This window comes from Pseudochaenichthys georgianus, chromosome 22 (assembly GCF_902827115.2).
Source record: "Pseudochaenichthys georgianus chromosome 22, fPseGeo1.2, whole genome shotgun sequence".
NCBI lineage: Eukaryota > Metazoa > Chordata > Actinopteri > Perciformes > Channichthyidae > Pseudochaenichthys > Pseudochaenichthys georgianus.
In genome coordinates, this window is record NC_047524.1 from 27,204,882 (window position 1) to 27,231,403 (window position 26,522).

Here is a 26,522-nt window from a genome sequence, read left to right on the forward strand (position 1 = left end):
AAAAAGTTCTATTTTGGTTTCATCTGACCATATGACATTCTCCCAATCCTCTTCTGGATCATCTAAATGCTCTCTAGCAAACTTCAGGCGGGCCTGGACATGTACTGGCTTAAGCAGGGGGACACGTCTGGCACTGCAGGATTTGAGTCCCTGGCGGCGTAGTGTGTTACTGATGGTAGCCTTTGTTACTTTGGTCCCAGCTCTCTGCAGGTCATTGACTAGGTCCCCCCGTGTGGTTCTGGGATTTTTGCTCACCGTTCTTGTGATCATTTTGACCCCATGGGGTGAGATCTTGCGTGGAGCCCCAGATCGAGGGAGATTATCAGTGGTCTTGTATGTCTTCCATTTTCTAATAATTGCTCCCACAGTTGATTTCTTCACACCAAGCTGCTTACCTATTGCAGATTCAGTCTTCCCAGCCTGGTGCAGGTCTACAATTTTGTTTCTGGTGTCCTTTGACAGATCTTTGGTCTTGGCCATAGTGGAGTTTGTAGGTGACCAAATACTTATTTTCCACCATAATTTGCAAATAAATTCTTTAAAAATCAGACGATGTGACTTTCTGGATTTTTTTTCTCATTTTGTCTCTCATAGTTGAGGTATACCTAGGATGAAAATTACAGGCCTCTCTCATCTTTTTAAGTGGGAGAACTTGCACAATTGGTGGCTGACTAAATACTTTTTTGCCCCACTGTATATATATATATATATATATATATATATATATTAGTGCTGTCAAAATTATCGCGTTAACGGCGGCAATTCATTTTTTTAATGAATTGCGTTAAAATATTTAACGCAAAATATTTGCGCATATTTAACGCATTTAACGCATGTGACGAATGGCCCACCCCACACCCCAACTTGAGTTTTTGCAGTGCTGTTAACTTTTAGTGTCACTAGTACGGTCAGAGGGTCACTAGTTCATCAACAAATCTTACAAGTTGGGACTTTGATGCTGCTCCTGGCGTCACTAGTAAGGCTTATGTAGTAACTAGTCGGACAAAAGTGCCACTAGTGGCTGAAAAAGAGTGACTAGTATAATGTGTTATTCAACTAGTAAAGCAGAATGTCAAACTAGTGTGACCATATATCTAACAAGTGCAATCAAAGAGCCAGTTAGTGTAGGTAATTGCTGTCTGATATCAAGGATATGAAATCAATTCTCAAATGGCGTGCCATTGGAGTTAAAGTGCAAAGATGAACAACTGTAGGCACAGGGTTTCAGTGGTTTACCACCATCAAGGACCATCAGCACTTTCAGTGCAAACATGAACAACTGAGGTAGATTTAGACATATTCTACCAAATGTAAACATCATTCAACTGCTTTAAGCAACAAATTAACTGTGCAACACAAACATTGGCATGTGCAAAGTTTCAACCTGTAACACAACCTACTCTCTCAGTAACAGGTAATTTTTTTAGATTGAGTAGGCAGCCCAAGGCCCATCAGCACTTTCTGTGCAAGCATGAACAACTGAGGTAGATTTAGGGGAAAGACATATTCTACCAAATATAAACATTAAACTGCTTAAAGCAACAAACTATCAAATAATTAACTGTGCAACACAAACATTGGCATGTGCAAAGTTTCAACCTGTAACACGGCCTACTCTCTCAGTAACAGGTCATTTTTTAGATTGAGTAGACAGGGTTTCAGTGATTTACCATCATCAAGGCCCATGAGCACTTTCTGTATGAAAGTGAAAGTGTTGATGAGTTTCTTGGGGTAGTCCAAATGTAACACGTACATCAAGCCGAACAACAATGCAAAGGAATCCGCCATCCTGGGGATATTGCTGATGACGAAATCACCTTCCACCAGAATAGCAGTACTTGCCGGACTGAGATCAACTTCACTTGGAGTGCCCTCGGTGACCATGCTGACAATAGCAACCGGTGTGTTGGTGATGTCTGGCCGGTCCACCTCCTCTGCCTGGAAATGCATAGAGTCCAACTGTACGGTTGACTTGAAGTAACTAAACAATCTCATTCACATATTCCTCAACAGGTAAGTATATAGGAAGGTATTTCAAAAATGTGTTTCGGTGGCCCTGAAGTGCAAGACACCACAGCATTTCAGAAAACACCACAGCATTTCAGAAAACACTACAGCATTTCAGAAAACACCACAGCATTTCAGAAAACACAGCAGCATTTCACATTGGACGGAAAGGGTATTCCTTTAGGGAGAACACTTCTTGTTTGTGATTGGACAGAGCCAGCCAGAGAAGCACTGCTGTGATTGGTTGTTTTTGCTGCCAGTCAAGAAATGACGCTTCGTGATTGGTCAACACCCGACAGCGAAATATGTCCCAACCATGGTCCCACAACGTATGGTCCCAACACATCAGCCGTTAGCACACACTCAGATCTCACAGCTTCTCATATCCATTCAGAAACTGGACAAAAGTTAAACATGTACAAACCACAGACTGTCTGTGTCATGGCGAATACAGTCACTGCTTTATTTATGTCTGTATGACGTTGTTGTGAGTGTGGACGGAGCAGCTACAGGTTAGTTTAGCCTGATCGATCTGATTCAGAAAACACGCATTTTAAAAGCTTTTCGCCTGCAGACTTGTCTGCAGACTTGTCAAAGCGTTAATTCATGGTTTTTACTAACTGTTATCAGTATGTAGTTATTTCGGCATCACTTTGAAACGTGTATTACAATTAAATCACGGTCAAATATGTTCATTTTGTTGTAGGATTTACATGGAGATACGCCCCGTCCCCTCTCCAGCGCGTCTTGTTTGAATGACAGGAGCAAACACAGCTGACAGCCGCGGTGAAACTCGAGCGATTAGAGCGATGCGAATATTTATATATAAGCCCCTTAAAAACCATGAGTTAATAAAGCATTAATTCTGTGTTTACTCCTGTCATTCAAACAAGACGCTGGAGAGGGGGCGGGCCGGATCTCCATGTAAATCCTATCGGAATCGGATCGATCAGGCTAAACTAACCTGTAGCTGCTCCGTCCACGCTCACAACAACGTCATACAGACATAAATAAAGCAGTGACTGTATTCTCCATGACACAGACAGTCTGTGGTTTGTACATGTTTAACTTTTGTCCAGTTTCTGAACAGATATGAGGAGCTGTGAGCTCTGAGTGTGTGCTAACAGCTAACGGCTGATGTGTTGGGCTAATCACGCGTCATTTCTTGACTGGCAGCAAAAACAACCAATCACAGCAGTGCTTCTCTGGCTGGCTCTGTCCAATCACAAACAAGAAGTGTTCTCCCTAAGGAATACCCTTTCCGTCCAATGTGAAATGCTGTGGTGTTTTCTGAAATGCTGTGGTGTTTTCTGAAATGCTGTGGTGTCTTGCACTTCAGGGCCAACGTATTTCTTTTATATATCTGAAAATATTTTTGATTGCTCCCGTCTGTTTGTTTTAACTGGAAGGGTGAAATAGCTAAACAGTTTCTTACAAGCACACATTCTGACCTCACTAGCAGTACTTTGAGTGCACTAAATACTTACGCTCCAAGACTTGAAGAACTCTGGGTCCTCCTCACGCAGGTATAATGGGAGGGCTCGAAGGGCTGCATTGCGTTTCATGTGGACATCCTGTACTTCCTGGAAAGACAAGCAAAAACTAGCATAATTAAAAAGCAATGGCTTTTTTTTAATTAATATATACATGTTTATTTTTGATTGTTGTCTAATTAAAATTAAAAAATTCCCTATCTGTTATCGTTATATTTGTGACACTCTTCTGAAAAATACAATCCAGTATATTTTACATTATCTGTTTATGATGTGAATTTGAATGAATGTGGTTTTTGTGTAAAAGTAAATAAGCATTGATATTTGGACCAAACTTCTAGTAAACTCACCTGGAGATCACAAATCCTTAGGATTTCACGCAGGGCCTCAGATACCTTGCCAGTGCGTGCCGCCTTCTGCCTGTACAAGGCAATCAGTCGCAGGGTGTGTCTGTCTAGTTCAGAAAAGAACTGGTTCCATAGGTTGACGTTTGTGATTCGTTGAAACTCAGCAGAAACCTACAGGAACACACAAATGTATAAAGATCATTAATGGGTATGCAATTGTAAAATTATTAGTGATGCAACCGGTTTTGTTGTTTCCGTAAAAATATATTACAACATGATCATATCAAAGTATTCATTTAATTTGTATTATTATTTATATTATAAAAATAAATATCGTTTTATAATATATTAACATTGAACAACAACACTGTTCCATTGTGTGCAAAGTAGGCAGTTTCTGCAAGCACAATTGGGAAACGGTGTGCAGACTATGAGAAAGATGTGACAAGGGGCAGAAAAGAGAAAGATTAAAAGGTCTGAGAGCATCTGTGTTTTACCTGTGATTCCATCCGGAGGGCCGGCCATTTCTCTAAAAAGTCCCTGACCAAGGGATTTTCTTGAACGATCTCCTGGCGACGAAGGGCAAAAGTCATCTGCATGAGCTTTTCTATTAAGATGAGGTTCTTCTCACTTTTCTCAACTTCCTGCAAAATCTGGATTCTCATTTCTTCAAGACTGGTCTGGTTTTCTCCTCTGGGAAAGTTTGGAAGGTAATTCACTTCAGCTCGTCTGGCTCTTTTTATTTTCGAGTGGGGGTGATCTTTGTCAGGGTTGTTGATGCTCTTTTTGCCTGCGTTGACAGCCACCTCCACACATCCAGATCTGGCCAACTTGGTACGATAATTCCCCATCTTAAACTTCAGGAAAATCTTCCATCCGTACCATCCACTAACACTTCCAAGCTCTTTAAGACATGGATGAGCCGTTACAAGAGCCTCCGCTGCCATACCCACGTCCCTGTCACTTGGGTAAGGTTTGAAGTTGTGCATCACTGCAGCCATACTCTCCAAGATGTTGTGCTTTTGGCCTCTGTTTAACTTCAATGTATTTCCATATGTCTCAAAGGCACTGTTTCCCTCTCCAAGCACATGTTCTACTTCATAGGAAAAAGTGGGTACAGGGAAAATGTCAGGCCAGGTCTTCTGACGCTCTCTTACTGACACATGAGGAAGGATGTCTGTATCGGAACTTGCACATGAGCTAATATCACTCTCCGATGTGACTACTTTCAAAGTGCCCTTCTCTGGTAATTCTTGGATATCAAGGAGACAGCTAAGTTGTCCACCAAAGTCAGGATCCTCATACTGCAGGGTAAACTCGAAGTCCAGTTTTGGCTTGACTTTCTCACGCAGTATGTTGATTAGCTCTTCAACTGACTCTGGCCGCTCAGTCAGAGTTACCTTTATGGCAACATCTGTAGTAGCAATATAAACTCGCAGCAGGAATTTCTGGGATGCTGCCATCATCTGAGAGACACAATGAGGTATTGAAATAGAAAAAGAGGGACATTTATTTACATAGATGTAATGCATACAAAAAATATCAACGTAGGTACTCATCATCTTTTACCAAAAGTAGTCTCTATATGACATTATAGATTTCTGTTTATGTGGGCAAAAACTGTATACCTGCCATGTTAAAATGGGGTTTCAATACAGTTGCACTGTTTTCCTTAAAGTGTACTTTCAGTGAAGCAGGATGAATCGTTTTGGTGTCAACAGCAGTTTGCCTTCTATATTGTATGCAGAAAGTGATGAGCTATCATTGAGCTCTGATATGCTGTGGACAGTCATATTCCCTGGGTAAAGTTGAAATGATCTCAAATGTTCAATGTAGCATGATTTGTTTTTTCGGCAGAGAAATGTGACATTGTGGTTAACAAGGAGGATCTGTTCGATTTTGCTAAACTGAGGCAGACCCCCCTCCTGCCCTACAGATACAAACATCCCAACATCATAATTAGTGCCATCAAAAATGATCCTGGATGTGTTGTAAATCATGTGGCTGTCTGTTTGTTGTCCAATGTGCTCTTTTGCAACCTCAGGAAGCTCTGAAACCAAGACAGAAGAGACATTTGATGTCTGCTGATGTGGTTTAAAGAATGATGGTGCACTGAGATAGTATGCCACCATGTGCTGATGCCTAGTTGCTAGTGTTTTTAACACATTCTTGAAGTTTTGTGTGTCATGTATAACACGCTTGAAAAAGCGATGTTTGCCCTCAAATCTCATAGTCCACAAATGGACAAGAGGCCCAAAGCAACGTATAAGATCTGGGTAGTGTTCGACATAATGATGCTTAGGGCGTAGTCTCAATGCAGGGAAAACATCCTGAAGAATTTGTCTGTGATCCTGTATCTTAGTTTGGAAATACTGGATAGTTTCATCATCAAACGTTGGTGACAGCACCAGCTCCACAATGTCTTTCAAATCCATCAATACAGTCCAAGCACCATCTTTCTCAGGAACCTTGTTACCGATCATCAATGGGAGTAGTCTCAACAATGCGCTATTTTCGTGGCCATTGCCACCAATGGTCCCTTTTCCAGCAAAGGTTTTTGAGAGAGGCTTTGGTTTTTCACTCTTGTCTGTGTATTGGTAGGGGAATGACACAATCTTCCTGTTCAAATACTCAAGGGTAAAATATTTGAGTCTAATCATCTCCTTAATACACAAGGCCAACTCCACAGGTACAATGCCCTCAAAAAGATCATGCAGGACATCCGGTGGGAAGCCAGTAGTTGTATGAAAATACTGCAAACTCTCGCGCAAGATACAGTCCCCTTTTACACCCAACTGACTTTTACCATCCCCGGCTTGCATAACATCCTGCACGTTTCGGTCATGACTGGCTTTTGTCCTTAGACTAAATTCACCATCTACAACATCATGAGACTGAATTTTTTCTCTTGTAGCGTTGCAGAATCGACAAATATATCCTTCCCTGAAAGACTGCACAAAGCCTGCTAATGCATGAGCTGCAAGATTATCAGACGAGACGCATAAAACAGTACCCCGAACTGACTGACCAAGGCCTTCAATGTATACACCATCTTGTTCAAGAGTGTGAATGTCTTGTAACAATGGACCAAGTGCTCTTTTATAGCCACACCTCTGAATATCAGATACCTTACATAATGCTGCTAGTTGAATGACATGCAGCGCTGATTGGTATTTACCTGGCAAATCAGCCATCACCCAGTAGACAGAGCACAGTTTGTGTATTTTCCTTGAAGTGCCAAGTGGATTTGCAATTTCAAGGTCATCAATGTACAAAAGCAATGGCAGGGATAGCTCTGAAGACGACAACAAGTCATTCTCTTGGCAATATGAGCCATCTCGATGGCTCATGTAAAGCCCCTTTTGTGAGATCTTGGTTTCCTTGATTCTGTCAAGGATGTCTGTGTGTTTGAACATTTTCTGGATCATTTGTAGTATAGGGACATAAACTACTGTGCAGCCGGGCTCCAACACATACTGCACTGGTTTTACCACAGGGTAATTTTTCTCAATGAATGTTTTTCTTCGCTTGACGGAAGACAACTCCTCACCTTTAGCTGTGGCACTGACAACAATATTTGAGTCCATAACAGCACTCACCAAATCATTCATGATAGCTTCAGTAGGAGAAATCTGATGCCTCTTAAAAACCTCTTTTAAAGTGTCTTTTATAACAGGTTGAGACAAGGAAAATATCTGAGTCGGATGATCAATTATCTCTTTGGATGCCATATCGGAAACATGAAGAATAGTTTGCATCTTCAGGAAGAGCGAGGACAAATTATGGTGTAACTGGGCTCTCAACTGGCTGGCGTCAGCCTCAGGAGAATCAAACGTGTCTGCATGCTGACACTGAGCAGGATTCTCGTCCTCAGGGTCAGTAGCTGTCAAGACTGGGGCACTATCATTTTGTGTCGACACAATGTCTTCACAAATGTCCAAACTACCTGCATGGTTCCTGCTTTTGTGAGCATTAAATGATGAATAGACATTTGTGCTGTAGCTACAGTTCTTAAATGGGCATGTTACAGTTTCAAGGTTCTTTAAGTGTCCCCTTAAATGACTGAACACTGTTGCTTCAGAGAACGAATGTTTAAAGTTACACAAGGGGCAGCTAAAAATTGCACATCCTCCTTGTGCTCCCTCACTTGCACCAGTACTACACACATTTTTGTGAAGCCGTGATAAATGAATTTTCAATGCATTAAATGATTGAAATGTACAAATGCAAGAGTCATAGACACATGGCAAAGGGCTAACTCTTGAGTACTGGCTATGCTTCAAACGATAGTGCCTAAATAACTGAGCCTGGGTGTCTGACGAGACAGCACATAATTTGCACTTCCACGCCATTGAACCATTTCAACTTCAACAAAGCATGATGATCGGATCTGTAGATAGGCCAGTTCTGTTCAAGTTACCTTGAATCTTGAGTCTCACTGCTCTGAACCAGCTTCACCCTACGACAAAAAGAAATGTGCAGAGTTTTAATACAAGTTTGCAGTTTTCATTAGCTTACTGTCACTAGCAAACATGCCTGTGTGTAGGCCTCAACGTAATTGTGGAAAACAGCCCTAGCTAGCTACTAGCTTAATTCAGGAATAACATCACATTTACCAGATAATATCGGATAACATTAAGCACCAGTAACACACTTATAAACAGTAGGGCTGCCGTTGACTGATAGGAGTTACTAGCTAAAGTTAACATGCTGCTGCTCTGACGTTAACGTCCTTACACTCCATTGAACCATTTCAACCATGCAACTTCAACAAAGCATGATGATCGGATTACTGTAGAAAGGCCAGTTCTGTTCAATGTTGTGAATACCTAATTAAATAAATAAACCTACTGGAAAAAAGTTCTAAATTAATTAATTGAAAAAACAGAACACAGTATGGGTTAGCAATAACTTACCTTGAATATTGATGCAACAGCTTCACCCTACGGCAAAAATAAATGTGCAGAGTTTTAATACAAGCTTGCCGTTTGCATTAGCTTACATCTAGCTAGCATCAACGTAATTGTGGAAAACAGCTCTTGCTAGCTACTAGCTTAATTCAGGAGTATTCAGGAATGACATCACATTTACCAGATAATAGCGTTAATAAGCACCAGTAAGTAACACACTTTTAAACAGTAGGGCTGCCGTTGACTAATAGGAGTTTCTAGCTAAAGTTAGCATACTGCTGCTCTAACGTTGAGGTCCTTACAGTACTTAACCGGCAGTCCGAAATTCAAAAAATAGCGCGAAGCAGCCGGTAACTGCGGCGCTCTGCGCGTAACTCTGAATTAAACAACAGTTTAAACAGTCTAACGATCACATATAATCTTCGGGTGGTATATCCTTACAATATTATAACAAGAAAAGCAGTTTTAATGACTTATTTTGGTACTTACAAGTTAAACCATGTGTGGAATCCCTTCGCTTGCAAGAGCCGCCATGTTGGATGGATCTTTCTCGATTCGTCGCAACGTCATGACGTAATGACGTCAGACGCTGCGTGACTGTTCACTCACAAGTTTTCATTAAAATTTGAATATTCACTCATAAACTATGATTCACATAAAATTAAACAGCACTTTTCGTTAAGAGAACGTATAAATGTAATGTTCGGTTGACTTGATATTTGGTTTTGATTGCAGTACCCATAATACTTATGAGTTAGTAGTACTGTTGTGGTTTACAGTGTGGTGATCGTCTTCTCAATAGAACATCTTTGATAACGGTGTAGTGTTGTTGCAGGAAGTCCCGACCGAGAATAGTTTTGCTGTAGGTACAGTAAGGGTGCGTTCACACCTGCCTTGTAAAGTCCGGTTGAATCGAACCCTGGTGCGTTTAGCCGCTTGGTGCGGTTCATTTGGGTCGGTGTGAACGCAGTCCGAGACCTCTTAAGTGAACTAAACAACCGGACTCTGGTCCGCTAAAATAGGTGGTCTCGGAGCGCTTGCTTGCGAACTCTGGAGCGGTTAATTGCTGGTGTGAACGCAGTCCGCACCAAAACATAGGAAGCGCAGTATTTACGTGTCACAAGAACGCGGATATCTTCACAAATCTTTAGCGAAAGAGTCTTTCAAGACATCCGCGGTTGTTTAGTTAAAGAGTAAAGCAGAATTAAGTGTTGAACAGTGTCGTGTAAAGTAAACATTCTCCGTCAGCTACATAAAAGTAAGAACACCTGTCGTCTGTGAAACACCCCTCCTCTGCAGAACGTCTCTCATGGATAAGCAGGAAAAGAACACCGACAGGCTGATCAGGAGCCCGACGCAAAGCGATCTAGATCGGCATGAAGGTGTTCTTTTCCCCATAATGACCGCGCTGCTGCACATTATGCCGCTTATTACATGGCCACATTCTCAACAAAGTAACGACATGACTCCCGATATTAATTGAAATGCTTTTGTGGATTTAGAAAATTATTTTATTGATTTAAAAAATAGTTGTATTTAAATGTACATGCATCCGCCAAGATAAATTGTCCGTTGTTACTGTTTGAACTAACGTAGGAACGGCAGGAACTGCTTCGATAGCGTTTTTGAGGAGCTTTTTGATTACAGATTTGAAAAAATCGTTGCTTGCTTTAAAAGTAGCACAATTCATGATGTCAAACCTTGGGAAGTATATAGATATCCCTGCCCTAATGCCAAAGTAACTGGCAACTGAATATGTGTCGCCGTCTGACCTATGTCTGGACCGCTGCGTAAAAAGGAGGGTTTCTGCCCGTTACTTCTCCACTGTTTTCTTGTCGCTCTTGTCTTGTCAGTTAGTTTCAGCCAAACTGTATACAGTTAAATCGAACGGACTTCTTTGTGCAGATGTGAGCGTCCTTAACAACGGTCAATAAATCCTTGACAGCGGTCTGTCTGTTCTGGATTAAAAACGTGTCACGTGTTTTGAATTGACCAATCAGAATCGAGTATTCAACAAAGCCATGTAATAATGTTTTTTTTAACGGACGTTGTTTGATTATATAATCATGTCTGTTGATCTCCAGACTAACAGCAGCATGAGAATAACCTGCCGAAAGTGCCGATGCTCCATGGCGGAGGCTCCGCTAGAAATTGCCGGGATTTGCGTTTGTACCCCCTTAATGTCTGACCAATGGTTGAACAGCATTTCCGTGCACATGACTTGTGTTTAAAGTTTATATTCCCTTTGGGTTTTTGCCAGTGTGAACGCAAACCGAACCTTCTGAAAAATGAAACAATGTAACAAACTGTGGTCTGGTGCGCACCAGAGAGCGGACTATTAGGTGTGAACACACCCTTAGATGTACACATAACTGGTACGCAGGTTATGTGCGTAATCTGAAATGCGTACCGTCACTTGTGTCACAAAGTGCATTTGCGTACCGACGTACTTGTGAAGCTTTTCCAAAAGGCGGTTAGATCACCGGACGACAGAGTCGGTCTCCGTGTGCACAGACAGGGCTGCTGTTAACGTCGGTCTGTACAACGGAATTGTGCCAAAACTAGCCAACCGGCTGCGGAGGGAGACTCCCCCCTTCACTGGAGAACTGCGCTAAAACAGCTGATCACAACGTTCACACTCTGTGGTCACGAAGTACTCCACTAGCCGCCGCCCCCCCCCTTTGTCGACTTTCCTGAAGTACTCCCCCGTTGATAGAAATCAACACGTAATGAATTAAGACCCCACGGTTTGATGATTGATAGGTGTGTGGGTTGTCTTTCATTTTGACACACAGAAAAATGTTATAATAAACATAGATACTGTATGTTAAATGGATATATCCGCCTTCTTTCATTTATCTTTCCATTCCCACAACAATATACATAAATAAATAGCATATTTTGGCCATAGTTCGAATGGTGATTAATCATGATTAATTAATTTTTAAGCTGTGATTAATCTGATTAAAAATGTTAATCGTTTGACAGCCCTAATATATATATAATATAAAACTCACAAAAACTCACCTCTTCAATCTGGCTTTTAATGTGTGATTGTTGTTATATTGCTTGATTTTCATTTGACTTCAACTATATTTATTTGTTGTTCTTTTCACTATCTCAGTAAAGCGACTTTGAGCACATGTAAATGCGCTTACAAAATAAATCTATTATTATTATAATATCATACACAATGTGATGTTTTCAGTTGTTATGACATTTCAACCATGATTGCATTGCTGGAAATATAATTCACATTATAAATTAGATATATATTCTTTCACACCTTTTTCAGGATTTTCTTGTGATTGTTGTACTAAAACTAATTTCAGTTATAACATGTCCATCTTTATAATAAATATATTATCACTCAATTGATTAAAGAATTATGAACTCTCCGTTACAAATATTATGTGAATGTTTCAAGTTGTTCCAATAACTACAGACTTACAAGGGACTTAACAGTGCAGGTTATTTCAACAACAAAACAAGGTTGACACCAATGGTGCATCTTTTGTTCATTTTCATGGAGAAATATCTGTTTCATTAAAAAGAAAAGATACAATGTTATGTACCATGTATTTTAGTAGCTGCAGGGTCATAAAGAAAATAAAACACGGTCATCCTCTATGTAGTCTGCTTCTGGCAATACCAAACATTTGTTGCAACCATGCCTGGTGATAAATAAGGGTGAGCACCTCTGACACATGTTAGAAGACGAGGGCATGTGAGAACAGATGTGTGTGGGGTTATCACATGAGCTTATTGTTTTCTCACTTGTATTGTATTAATCCTGTAGCAGCCCCAGGGTGTTGAACATTATACTCTTCAGAACTGCTTCTATAACTACAGTCATCCAACCCAGAAGCATTCACTTACTGCCGTTTGCATTGTTTGTATTTTTTCCATCAAAGCATGCAAATAACCTGTTTTCGATGTCTAGCAACCATACAGTATCCTTTTGTGTAAGGATTGATATCTGAGAACCATGCTTAAATTACATTACATTACATGTTACTTGTTAGATGCTTTTATCCAAAGCGACTTACATACTCAATACTGTGGGCAATCCCCACAGGAGCAATTTGAGGTGAAGTGTCTTGCCCAGGGACACAACGACATGCTGACTGCCGTGGGGTTTGAACCTGTGACCCCCTCATCTAAACACCAACGCACAATCCACTGCGCCAAGTACATAGCGTGTTAGTCTATGTTTGATAACCGTGAAGTAGCCGAAATACACCCTGCGAGCCGGTTTCGAATCCCGCTCAATCCCTTGTATGTCAGAACATGCATAAATGTAAAGGTGGAGCTTATTTATTATTTTACCACACTTTTGGGTAAATCAATAGATCATTTAAGTTCTTGACCATAATCATTCGTGATTCATTGTCTGTTTATATGATTGTACTTTGTAACAGAATCTAAATCTTCAAAGTAACTCATGTTATCAAATCAATGAAGTTAAGAGTCAAATCTTTGCCTCTGAAATGTAGTGAAGTATTAAGGAGCATGCAAGGAAGTACATCATTGTACAGTACTTCTATAGATGTACTTCATATAGAATAGTACGTAGAATATAAGTACTATGCCAAATGTGTATGAGGATTATTGTTATGTTGTGCATTTATTATTATAATTACAACTTTTAATAAACTTATTAAAACTTAAGAACAAAGTATTAAGTAAATATAACAATAATGAAAGTGAAATATGATGATGAAATATTCAAAACAGAAACATCCATACTTGTTTTATATGTATTTATATATTTAAAACAACAGTAATAATAACAACAACAATTCTTACAATATGTATAGTAAAGTGTAAAATAAAACTATACAATAAAAACAGTGCAAAATATAACAAAGTGAAAAAGTTGCACCGGCTCACAACATGAGGTCCTTTAAGGTGCATCCCCTCTCTTTCTCCCCCATACCCTCTTTGCTCCAGCACAGCCCTCCATCCCTCATAGGACTGGCTCTCGGACTCTTTACAGTACCAATTGCCAAAGTACTGTAAGTGGGCTTGTGGCTTCCTGTCTTTGTTGCACTTTTTGCAAATGATGGCGCCTGTCTTTTTGACATATTTTCCTTTGCCTGATCCCGATGGCTCCCTCTCCTCTTTTCTTTCCCTGTTCTGCTGTGTGGTGTACGGCACGTTACTCTGAGTGGATGTTAGCGCCTGAGTAACTAATGGCAATGGCATGTTGAGAAGCATCATCTGAGAGCTTCCAGGCACAACCTGTGAGGGTCCAGGCACTTGAGGAAGCTGCACAGATGGTACCATCATGTATGGTGTTGAGAAGGGTGGAGTCGGTGCAAGGAAGGGAAGAGCATAGTATGGAGGTGGTGGGGGGACCTGTGAGATGGCCACTGGTTGGGATCTCTTCTAGAGCTTTGCCTCACCAGCAGTATTTGGTGGCAGAACAAAGGCGTGAGGCTCAGCCAGACTGCCAGGAAACAGAGATGTCCCTTTCTGCATTGCCACAAGAAGCTGCTCAGGTCCTGCCATGGGAGTGTCAGGAGCGGGGATACCCTGCTTCAGGACCTGCTGTTCCTGAGACCTGCAGCGCCTGCTGAGCCTGCGCAAACATGAAACAATCAATATTAATGAACAAAATTGAATATTTGTAATGAAAAAGAGTTGGGATTATTTTGAACAGTAAATCATTTTATTGGGTAAGTATTACAGAGTAAGTATACATGTCTTGCAGTATATGTAGTATGCTTATTTACTCACCATTGTGCGACAGTTGCAACATTCACTTCTGGGAGCTGGATGGTGGTCTCAGTCATCACCTTGGGGTGGAAAGCTGGTCTTCTTTTTGGCGATGCCCTCCCTTCACACTGGAGCCAGTTTGTGCATAGAACTTGACCTTTGTTGCTTCCAAAGTGTCTGTCAAGTTGAGAATACCGTCCCGTTTTCAAAAGCGTGGTTCCATCTAGAGAATAAGAAAATAGTCATATTTTAAAAAACTGAGAAATATGTAATTTATAATAAATATTTAATAAACAAACTGTAAAAGATTACATATTGATTCAAAGAAAAACTGATGACAACATACAATACAAGTTAAAATTGAATAAAAACAAGTACAAATGCAGATTATGCATTTAAATGTAATCAATCAATCGAAATGTATAAATAGCTTATATTTTGTATGAAAAACTCGACCTTCATACTAACTATTTCATAATTTCCTCTCAATTATAGTGGAAACAGGCCTGCCTACTCAATTACAAGTATTTCATAATATAAGGTGGAGTTAACTGCATTGTAACACGCTATGTCCTCTGCCCTTCAGTGTCCCCCCCGGACTTTCATTGTTTACAGGTGAGGTTTAGTATTTAAATTAATGGTAAAATAAAAACAGGTGTCCGGTTACATTCAAGGGCAAGATTTGTTTTGCTCTTGTTTTATTTGTATATCATATCATGCTGTTAAAGCTCTCTTAAAGACTAAATTCACTTTTAAAACACGTTGGTCGCTGCACCACCGGTGACGGAGAAAAAAAGGCAATAAAAGAAGCTCCGCTCGCTCCCGTACGGTCCCGTCCGAGATTCTCTCTAGCTCGTAGTTATGTTAGTCCTTAACTTAAGCTGGGTCATGTCATAAACAGGCTTGTTATTTAGCCAGATATGTCAACATTACATTGACGAAACATGTACATAATAATCCGCTACCGGTAAACATCACATACATGGAAAGGTTACGGCGGGACATGTCCGGTTCGCTAGTCATGAGTAAAATGTCCCTGTGCAACTTGTTGTTTAGTTAACATATACATATGACAGTTTATAAGCATTGACAACATAGTTAAAGAGCCTGTGACACGAGTTTCCCCCATCATCCAAACCCATCAATTTGAGTAAATATTGTCCCCTTGAAAACCGTTACTGAACTGATTTTGGATATTTGTACTTTGATAACCATTAATCTGCCTTCAATGTTGACAATTTTCTGGATCTTCTCGGGGATTCTTCAAGTCCCGCCAAATGATGTGTGACGTCATTGTGGGCCAAAAGCTCCAGCTGCACCGTTCAGGATCCCAGCATCTGCATGTAAACGCACGATGGTGCACACAGCAGCAAGCTCAGACAGCGATGACAGGTTAATGTTGAACGTGTCTGAGAGCTCATATGAGGCTGAAGGATCGGTTTATGTTGTATCTGTTAGAAGTTTAGGAATGAGGTGCGTCAATATGGGCGATCATACGGTCATGTAGCCAGTGGTGGAATGGGACTAAAAATCGTCCCGGGACTCTCGACCGGCCCACTTCGGTACCGCTAGTAAATTGTCAACGGGGGGAGTGGGGATGTCAGGGGCGGCGGGGGCTGTAGATAGTATATGTAAATATTTGTGTCACTGCATCCTGGTAAAATACAAATATAATGTATAATGTCTGTGTCTTTGACATTAGCGCTCCTAGCCACCTGTGCCCCCCTGTACTACGAAGCCAGTTCAACATACCCTGGATATGTTTGAGTAACAAACAAACTAACAACAACAAACTAACAAACGAGATCTCGCTAAGCGGTCCTACGACGCTCGTTATCAACTCGGTAAATCAAGCCAGGGTTTCTCTCTCCAGCTGAGAGCGCGTTCACGTCTAAGACACGAGTGGATCTGACTTTAATTACATTTGACTCGAGTGTTTCGTCAACATAATGTGTTAAATAATACTTCTGCATACAGTCTGTGACACTGTGAGTGTTGCACAGCCAGATACGGCTCAGTTGACTCAGATAAGGAAATATGATATATTATGATATTATATGATCGATGATCTGATTGATGATGTAATATGAATGATAAGTGCGACACGTCGGCGTCTTCTCTGTATACGGCAGTTTAAACTGTATTTCCTTTATCCTGTAATATGACTTGAGATATTTAAACTCCGCACACTGAGTTGATCTCTTTTCTATAGACGCCGGAGGCAGGCAGCGTCAGGTAAAAAAAGTTATTTAGCCTTCCCAAACCTGAGCCTCACGCGCCGCCTATGGGGGATGTGCTAGTGACTTATCCGACCGGCCCACTTCGGTACCGGCCCATCGGGATTCATCCCGATGGCCAGTCCGCCACTGCACCCAGCCCACGTAAACTGTCAACGGGGTGAGCCTCGCTGCGGGGAAACGGTGGACCTAGTATCCCGATCGGAGTGGGAATAATAATAATAATAATCCGTGCATTTTATCCATTAATTTCCCCAACATTGTGGTAAAAAAAAACACACGTTTAATCCATGTTGGTGTACTACAACTACAAAAAGCATCGGTTTGTTTTCTCATCAGGAAATGCAGACCGGCACAAATAAACGATTTTTAATCATCATTCTCACGATCATTTAATCTATTATATGTTCGCCGAATTGACATGAAAGCACTAATAAATGTAGTTGCATCCACTTGAGTTTACAACTACAAAAATAATCGATTTGTTTTTATATCACATCCTACGGGAGGAAATTCAGCAGCTCTCACTACCGATTTTTAATCCTAATGTAATCATCATCTTCACCACGATCATGTATGTTTATGTCGCCGAATTGACATGAAAGCACTGACAAATATGAATATACTGTAGTCAACTTCATTACAACGTTATTAACGTGCCTAAACTCAGTAATTCACCATTTCTACGCATGACAACACACTTTGTCCGTGTTTGGCTCTCTTGCCGCACAGTGAAGCGTTCCCGCATTGACGTCACTTCCGGCTTCCCCCAAAACTTCAAAATGAGTCGAAGGAATTTCCCCGCGATGTTCGAAATTATTGATATTTAACGGAACGGTATCGCTTTTTCTTTTTTAAACTGACGGTTCGAGATTACTAGTAGCCCAATATTTCATTGCACAATAGTTGTTGGGATGCTGTCACAGGCTCTTTAAAGGATGATGTACTTACTTTCGTGATGTTGGGAAAAAGTGAATCTCTAGCTCGCGGCGTCCGCAGAGTAGCCCCGCCTACGGAGACGCTGATTGGTCAATTATTGGTTGCTGCGGGAGCAATTCTTGGTAGCAATACGGCCGCTGATTGGCCAGAGCTCTCAATTATTGGTAGAATCTTGGTAGCAGACGTGAACGTGATTGGCTGTCGCTACCAAGAATGAGCTCGACTCACAGGCGACCGGGAGCGCCACACACCTCCAAAGTTTGTACCAGTACCTGGCAAGCAATAGTGCAATGGTCTAAGCTGAGTTAAATTTAAAGAATCACAAACCTGCTTAAACTGTGAAGATTTATACGTGCATTGCGGCTAAAACATCCAATCACCGAGCTTAAACCATAGCTGAGGATCTTGGGTGATTAGTTCAGTGGGTGTGTATCGCAAGGATGCTCGAAATGTCCCTTATAGGCCTACGTCTGTTTCCGGTGACTTTATTTTGAAATTCAGTTCCTGAGAAACGGCTAAAAAGCCAGAGATTATAGAATTAAACGAATAAATAAAAACAAGGATAATTGTGTGTTTTTGTTGAGTAAATAACAACCAATTAGAAGGAAAAAAAGATTTTTAAAAAAATACTGATTTTAGTATTCTGAGCGGCTGAGCCCCATTTATTTTCCTCGCGGACGGCAAAAAAAGTCCAACATTATACGATTTAAAATGAAAACAATAATCGTGGCTTGATATTGAGTAAGAAAATGTTTTTATGAACCACACAGCTTCCGGTCTTCCAAGACCCGACCGGAGAAAAAGACGTGCTGAAGGCACGAAACATACTACCAATAGAAATACATTGCTTTTAAAATCGTTCTGTGTGACACGAAAAAAGGGGAAAATCGCGTTGGTGAACACGAATCAATAGATTAAATGTCGTGACTATAACACGAAATGCCGTGAGACTGGGTTGATATGTAGGGTAAATACTCCACAGGGCACCTTATTTCATACAAATCTATATACATTGCCAGGAGTTATACTTAAGTCTTTGACTCCATTCGTCTTTTTAACACTCTCTATGTTAATCCCAGGACTGAAGAACTATGCCTTGGAGCTCCATCTGGCATTGACATGATGTGGTAATAGTGGCTAATTTTAATGTGTCTTTAGTGAGCTACATATTCTGAATTGAATGAATTATCGAACATTTATATTGTCCTTTCATTTGCGGTTTTGAGCGCACAAGTGTGCTCCAATGGCATCTATAGTTTTTCAATCCCGGTTTGAATATAACCAAGCCCACTAACACATGACAAAAGCATCGACGTAGCACCATGTGACTGTGTCATGGATGTAAAAAGAGAATGTGGCGTCCCCTATCTAAACAACACTCACATAAAACGATAATAGCCGCAAAATGTTATCAATTTTGTGTTTTTCGGACCACAAATAATTAGCTAATTATCCCTTACCACGATCTAGTCTACTTTGAGTAAGATGCTCTACCAAGCAACTCTATCTGTCTTTTTCCCGAGATCAAAACAGTGCGCAGGCGGGAGGGGGTGTAGTCAAATCAAAACTGGATTGTAAAAACAATAGAATTGTCCTAATGCAAAGTATAGCGATATTTTCTGAGTTTAAGGCTGGTGCGATCGTAACAGTGTGTGAAAAAAAGTGTGAAACGCTGGACACTTCTCACACTCCACAATTGCCATCTTGCCTACGTTACGTTACCACCATACAATTAATAATGTATACATGTGGGTTTTATTTGTACTATTTAAGTGATGTACTACTATACTGGTGTCTAAAAGAAGCCCTGTTTTTGTAAAAGGTTACTGGGAGTCTGTATTGACCAGGTGCATCACACAAATGTTACTAGCTAGTTAGCTAACAGTGCCAATGTTCACTTCCAGTCAGAGCACAGCAGCCGTGTATTGAAACTTTGCCCACAGCATAAGTTGTTACTTATACAGTAAGTGTACTTAGAGACACAGAAACAGTGTTTCGTATACCATAAGAGGGTCTGATTTTAGATTTATGTTAAGTCCATTGTGTTCTGAAATCGAATAGATTTAGAAGTAGGGACATCGGTCTTTGAAAGAAAGGAGACTTAATGAATGGAGGGTTGAATCTTGTTTTAAAGAAGCAAAATATCCCAGGTAGCCTTAACAAAGAAAAATGTTTTACGACATAGGCCATCACTTGGCGTTTGCATCCAGAGAGGAAGAATTTGTCTCATTACTGCATGCCTTTGCACCCCTCTCTGACTGTTGATGACAATTCCGTGTGCCTTGCAAAAATGTGTGTGTGTGTGTGTGTGTGTGTGTGTGTGTGTGTGTGTGTGTGTGTGTGTGTGTGTGTGTGTGTGTGTGTGTGTGTGTGTGTGTGTGTGTGTGTGTGTGTGTGTGTGTGTGTGTGTGTGTGTGTGTGTGTGTGTGTGTGTGTGTGTGTGTGTGTGCGTGCGTGTGTGATCCTGTGCGCGAGAAGAAGTGTGTCTGGTTTGTGTTGAGGTGTGACAACAGCATAATTACATTATGCTAATTGTAATTGGTTACCAACCAGACTCCTTCATCGAGGTGCTTTCCACGCTATTGTTTTCCTAATTTTAATCATGTCATCCCTGGTGTCTGATGCCATCTCTCCTATTTTAGGGATTTAAACAATTCCCCTTAACAAACCCCTTCTTAGTAAGAAGGGATTTACATTTGTCTTGTCTTACACTGTTTTTCCTGTTGCCAGAGCATCCTCAAATATCCAGCAGCCAAAGAAGTGTGTGCATTTGACAACTCCAGTGTTTGATAGAGTACATCTACATATGTAAGGTTTGAAAAAAATCAAAGGTTTTACTCTCTGTGTCAGAAATAATACTCCAACGGAGAAGCTCCATGAGAGTGGAGGAATCAAAGTGAAGTAGATAAAGAGGCACACACACACACTTCCATACACACAAAGGGTCATTTAAAGTGTTGCAACAGTGTCTAGTAGGGACTATCTAAAACGCTGTGGGCCACTGCAGTGCTGTTGATGCCCACAGCAACCTAACCAGTAGGTGGGCTATCTTACAGCTGGTAGGGAAAGATAATGGGAACTGTGTGTGTGTGTGTGTGTGTGTGTGTGTGTGTGTGTGTGTGTGTGTGTGTGTGTGTGTGTGTGTGTGTGTGTGTGTGTGTGTGTGTGTGTGTGTGTGTGTGTGTGTGTGTGTGTGTGTGTGTGTGTGTGTGTGTGTGTGTGTGTGTGTGTGTGTGTGTGTTTCTGTACCTTTCAATAAAGTGCAGGCAGAGCTGATGAATGTGGTACCTTGCGTCAGTACCTTTTTCTTCACATTGGATTCATGTTTTTTAGAGATAACAGATTTTTTTCATTTGGGGCTGCAGAGGTTGGGAAACAGTTTGAATGCTTGGTCTGGCTAAAAAATGTGTCATGTAAAAAAAGTTATTACATTAATATTACATGTCATTTAAGCACTTTAAAATGATTCAACCAGACAATTTACATCTGTTTGTGAACACAGTACTGTGCTTGGACCGAAAGCTGCACAAAACCTTTCAGCTGACATATGATTTAAGATGCGGGAGTATTTAAAACTTTTACTGGGCAGAGAATCTAGGTTAAAGAACATGTTAAACATAATACAACTATGGTCAGTAACAGGCAGCACCTCGGAACACGTGTCGTCAATTAATAAACCAAGTGTAAAAACAAGGGACCAGACACGTGTTGAATAAAGTTAAAAGATTCCGTGATATTACAGGGGCGGATCTAGACAAATATTCATGGGGAGGCAAGAGGGTGGCAGGAGATTTTGAGGGGTGGCATCCCCTGGCAGAGGTATATGCTGATTTAATCGCAGTCATATCAATCAATGTTAACTTGGAAAGCCACAATATTAATATTGTAACTCAATAACATTAGGTGATATTATTGTGGCACATCAGTAAAGTCTTAAATATAAATATATAAGGTGGCAGACATCATTTAATGAATTTTAACAGAACAATAACTGAATGAGTTTGTTTCACTCTTAGACCAGCAGGGGAACCAAATCTATGCAGACTCCTGCAATAAGTACATTAATTAACTGTCTCATCGATGTTTGTCTGAATGAATATGATAATATTAACAATCATATCATTCATATCAGCTGTCAATCACTGTTATGATTCACATATTCATTTATTATTGAATACTATATTTTTTGGAGGAGTTAATGATGAATGTTCCTCAAGATGCTTGCTCACCCTCCTTCAAATTTGAAAGACAAGTAATTACTATCGTGTATCAAAATTCAAAAGATTCAAAGGAACAGTTCAGCGCCCCACGACTTTACTGCAAACAGTTACAACCTTGACTTTACATCAGAAAGAACAAACATTAAAGAAGTGACTAACTGCATCAGTTAGGGTTAAAAAACGTGTATTCAGCTAAAACATATACATCGCTGCAGTTATTATCCAGTGGAAGGTCCTTACCTACTGGCCTAGTTAAATCAAAGTGGTTACTTTCTGTTGGCTGGGCAGTGTAGTTTTACACACCGTCTTATTTGACTTTCTCAGGACATAAAACAGTTTTTTGGGCGCAAACCCCCACAAAGAAAACAAATATATACACACATACAAGGTCATCAACAGTTAATGACAACTTAACAGTTTGTTATGCTCATCGAGTCATCCGTGAGCAGAGCATCAAGTTGGCATGCCTATTACAGCTGAATGGTAGTTCCGCGATTACCATGTTGTTCTGCAAAATGCCTCACAAACTTTTTAAGATCCAAAGCTTTAGTGCGTTTTGATTCAATGATGAGTACAGCCAAACTTGACGGTCTCTTCTCTGTCATTGTAGACCGCAAATAACTCATTCCTTCCGTCTGCTTGAGTCCGAATGCTTCTCGTTTTGCACCGTCCCCCGTTCAAATGAAATCACCGCCAAACATATTTCCAAGCTTGCGCCAGGGCGGGGGAGGGGTTACAAGACTTGCGTCTTGTGCTGCATTCACTTGCACTCGGACATTAGAGATTTTCTCTCATAAATGTCCGATGAGCCACAACCTTTCTTTCAAAACAAAGATGCTAACTGGGGTGGCAAGGCTATTTTTTATGGTGGCAGTTGCCACCCATGCCATCCCGGTAGATCCACCCCTGCCTCCTTAAGGTCTGTTATCTGTTTATTTGCTCTCTGAAGTAGCACATAATCCTCATGTGTATTGATAGCATTCTTGTGTATTTAGGGCCCTTTTTTGCCCCTTGCACCAAGGCCTGACGGCGTCAAGATGTTTGTAAGCAGAGGTGGCTAAATGTTTGTAAGCAGGAGAGCTAAATGCTAACATATATAGTAAATTCCCGTTTAAACACTTTTTGTTTATTCTCACATGATTCTTACATGATGCATGTAATGTTACGTTCTTGTACCAGGTCTAAAAGGTACAACATTAACTACCACTGCATGAACACTACAGACTTATAACTAATAGATACAATTATAAAGTGGACATCTTGATTCAAAACTAAAAACATGTTTGTTCTGTTATTTTTAAGAAAGTAAAGCAGGTAATTGCTTGAAAAGTAAATGCAGGGTCAACCAAGCCCCCAGGATTATGCTGGGCGTTGAGGCGGAAGTTGCGTTAATGCGTTATAAATGCGTTAACTTTGACAGCCCAAATGTATATACTTATATTTATCAGTATAACAAGCACTTAATTGATGATGATGGCCATGCCATGGGAATGAGTTGTGCAGTAGTTTTAAAAATAAAGGTGCTGTCCCCCCTAAAGTTGAGATGAAACCCAGACTGTTGCTTGTCACTATATTTTTATGAAGGTAACGGCCATCGGCCTACAACGGCCATTTTCACCAAAATGAAGCGCTCCCTGCTCTGCCGCATCTCAGCTTCTGCAGGTACAGCCTGTTAGCCCTAAAAGCCGGACATATTTCTCTCGAAGGCTTTCTGCTGCTCCGATGTAAGCTCTGCATCTCTGCTCCGGCTATGGCTATTTCTATCAAAGGCTCAGCACCCATCTACAGTACATCGTAAAGACTTGACTCGCGCCCTCCATCTTCTAATCTCCCCCTCCTCTTCCCCTCGCATTCTTTCAACTTTCTCTCAATTTTTCTCCCTCTTCTTTTCTTCTCTTCTCAGCCCTGCTCATTAATTCACAACCTGCAGCAATGTGGGTGACAGAGCAGGGAATAAAGAGCAGAAAACAAGAGAGGCTAAAATGACAGAAATCTTAGGACATGACAGTGCGCTGTAATGCTTCTTTTTTTTTTCATGTTGGGGACATTTGCTTCAATTGAGATAACTTTTGTTATCATTCCAACCTATGTAAGTGAGTACATAATCTTCATCCTATCCTATTAATCACTTTTTAAATGAAATTGCCAAAAAAGAGGGAGCCATAACACAAATCTAAGTACAAAAGCACAAGAAAAATCTTAATAATATTCCAGTTCTAGAACAAGTGAACATTGTAGGGTTGGTCAACTGTTTCAGATTCGCAGGAGATGGTGTCATGTGGAGACATAATGTCAATTTCAGGAACTCCTGCCATGTTTTTTTGAGCCCCGGGTCAAGAAAAACAATACTTCTGGTCTATATTTGCTGTCATATGGTAGATGCCGTGGGAGCATACATACTCAGCTTGAGGTGAGTCAGGTAACTTGATTGAATGTCCAGTATGAGTGGAAGTGAGAACCATGTGATTTATAGTGGCATGTGTGGCTCTCCTGCTCCTCTTGTCGAGGCTCTCCTGATGACTTTTTTAGTCAACAGGAGAGAGAGATGTTAGCAGTGTAATGTTCAGGGTAGGCTACGTTACTTAGCTTATCATTTGGTTCCTGATTGATACACCTCAACAGCTATGGGATTGGATTGCCATGACAGTCGGTACATACTTTGTGGTGATCCCATGACTAATTTTGCAGTGCAAACAGATTGTTCTTGAAAATTCCTCAACATCTGCAACCATGGATTGATACCAAATGTGGTACAGATGTTTTATACCTGTGACTTTGCCGATAAATTGACTTTCCATCTTTCACCGTTTGGTCAAATTTCAATCCATCTATCACTATGGTTTATGACTAAAAACCTTAAAAACGTATGAACTTCCCGTCCAACTCTATTGACCTCTGTATTTAGTGCTAATAAGCCAGTGTTAGGCTTATCAGCACTAACACTGTTTTTTTTAGCGCTAAGCCAGTGTTATAGAAGCCAGTATTAGCGTGCTAGCACTCAGTTTGAGAGTTGGAGCACAACTATGATGCTCACCTTGCTGAGTTGGAAAGTCAGTCTGCATTGATCTATGAATGAATACTGGTGACTGTGAGTCATCACAGCCTCTTTTACAACTTTAATTTCAGCAAATGTAGCGTCTCATGTTTTATTCATGAAACACATTCAACAGTGATTGGCTAAGCTATTTTATAGCTATTTTGTCTAACCTCGTCTAGTTCTGCCACCCTGCTGATTACTTTCCGCTGTATGGAGGAGAATAATTGTGTGGACAAACGTGGGCCTGTCTGTCAATTAATCCCCGGGCCATTTTTTCCCCCCAGTCCGCCCCTGTTCAACAGTGATTGGCTAAGGTATTTTATAGCTATTTTGTCTAACCTCGTCTAGTCCTGCCACCCTGCTGATTACTTTCCGCGGTATGGAGGAGAATAATTGTGTGGACAAACGTGTGACTCGGTCCGTCCTCCCTGTGGGCACCACCGTCAACATAGATGGCACTGCACTGTACGGGTTGCTTTAGGCCAGGGGTCTCCAACCTTTCTTCATCTGAGAGCTACTTTGAAAAAATGAAAGTGGCCAAGAGCTACTTGCATCACATTGCTTACATTTATTCACATAGCACTCATCAGTTGAATTAAGCTATACTTTTGTACACGTACGAAATTGCAATATACCTAAAGCTTATCACAAATCTTAACTTCACATCAAGGTCCAAGAAAACGAAAATGTCTCACATATTATTATGGCCCACATAGTGAGTACTTCACTGAGAATTCACATAAATGTCCTTAATCACCACCTTACAAGCATCGTATGCACTTATGGTCAAATTCGTGCATTCACTCTTTTTTTACAGTTAGTGAGATGAATGGCACTGCATGGAGTCCACCATAGAGGTGTATGCTGGACCCACTTAGGTTCACTCTAATAGTCATGTAAATGTTCATCAGTCAGCCTTGTTCTGTATTTAGATTGCATTACATTCATGTCAGAAAAAGCTTCTTCACAAAGGCATGTAGAGCCAAATAAAGCAGACGTGTTCAGTGCTGCTTGGTGATGTTCTTAGAGTTTTCTGGGTCTACAAGGCTCCAGAAATGTTGTGAGTTTTGTTGAGACTTAAGCTGAACATGATTTTGGAGATGTATAACCTCCATCTCCACAGGATTGACACTGAACAGTTCAGCCATCGTTTTCTTCTTCTTCGTCTTGACATGAAATTATAAACCATAATAAATCAATAGTATAGGTCTAGCCTCCCTATATCGGTGTGTGAAATTGTTCCATCCTCAAAAATAAAAAACTAATGCTTCTGCAGTCTAGCTGCAGCTTCTACGGTCTTCTGTTAAAAAAAGGACACTGAATGTCCTGAATGTGGCATCACTAACATGACTTGAGTCTGAACACAGCAGACAACAGGAGTATTTACAACAGCATTATAGAAACAAAAATACTGCATGTGGGTGCACACTTACATTCTCTGTCTTACTGTTACATAAATCCCATCAATGTATGAGACTAAGTTAGCTTCATCATATCTCAATCAGTGATTAAGTGAATAATAAAGTTTCTATCGGGTTACTATCAGCCTGTCACTCATTATTTTCAGGGAGGGGGCTGGGTTCTGAGGAACAGAGGAGACGGTGATCGCGG

The 26,522-nt window shown here is 40.7% G+C and overlaps 1 protein-coding gene and 1 long non-coding RNA gene across 3 annotated transcripts; both read right to left on the bottom strand.

Moving 5' to 3' along the window:
* Positions 1-1,381: 1,381 nt before the first annotated feature.
* Positions 1,382-5,253, bottom strand: LOC117467466 (uncharacterized). The gene is made up of 4 exons (XM_034111103.2): positions 4,345-5,253; positions 3,851-4,018; positions 3,495-3,590; positions 1,382-1,938 (listed from the first exon to the last, which is right to left on the bottom strand). The coding sequence occupies exons 1-4, from the start codon at positions 4,846-4,848 to the stop codon at positions 1,612-1,614; spliced, it is 1,095 nt and encodes a 364-aa protein (XP_033966994.2). The 5' UTR covers positions 4,849-5,253; the 3' UTR covers positions 1,382-1,611.
* A 14-nt stretch (positions 5,254-5,267) lies between these two features.
* LOC117467403 (uncharacterized) lies at positions 5,268-9,362 on the bottom strand. Of its 2 annotated transcripts, XR_004554384.2 has the most exons (4): positions 9,247-9,362; positions 8,764-8,790; positions 8,268-8,306; positions 5,268-5,313 (listed from the first exon to the last, which is right to left on the bottom strand). It is a non-coding gene; the product is annotated as an uncharacterized lncRNA (long non-coding RNA). The 2 variants fall into 2 exon arrangements; XR_011645239.1 differs by lacking the exon at positions 5,268-5,313 and having other exon boundaries at positions 7,581-8,306.
* Between the last annotated feature and the right edge of the window lie 17,160 nt (positions 9,363-26,522).

Bases quoted from the DNA above. Each gene is read 5' to 3' on its own strand.
- LOC117467466 (XM_034111103.2), bottom strand. From the start codon at position 4,848: ATGGCTGCAGTGATGCACAACTTCAAACCTTACCCAAGTGACAGGGAC. The intron at 4,019-4,344 runs GTAAAACACAGA...GTGTTCCTGTAG, and splicing joins CCCTCCGGATGGAATCACAG to GTTTCTGCTGAGTTTCAACG. The intron at 3,591-3,850 runs GTGAGTTTACTA...TTGTCTTTCCAG, and splicing joins TAAGGATTTGTGATCTCCAG to GAAGTACAGGATGTCCACAT.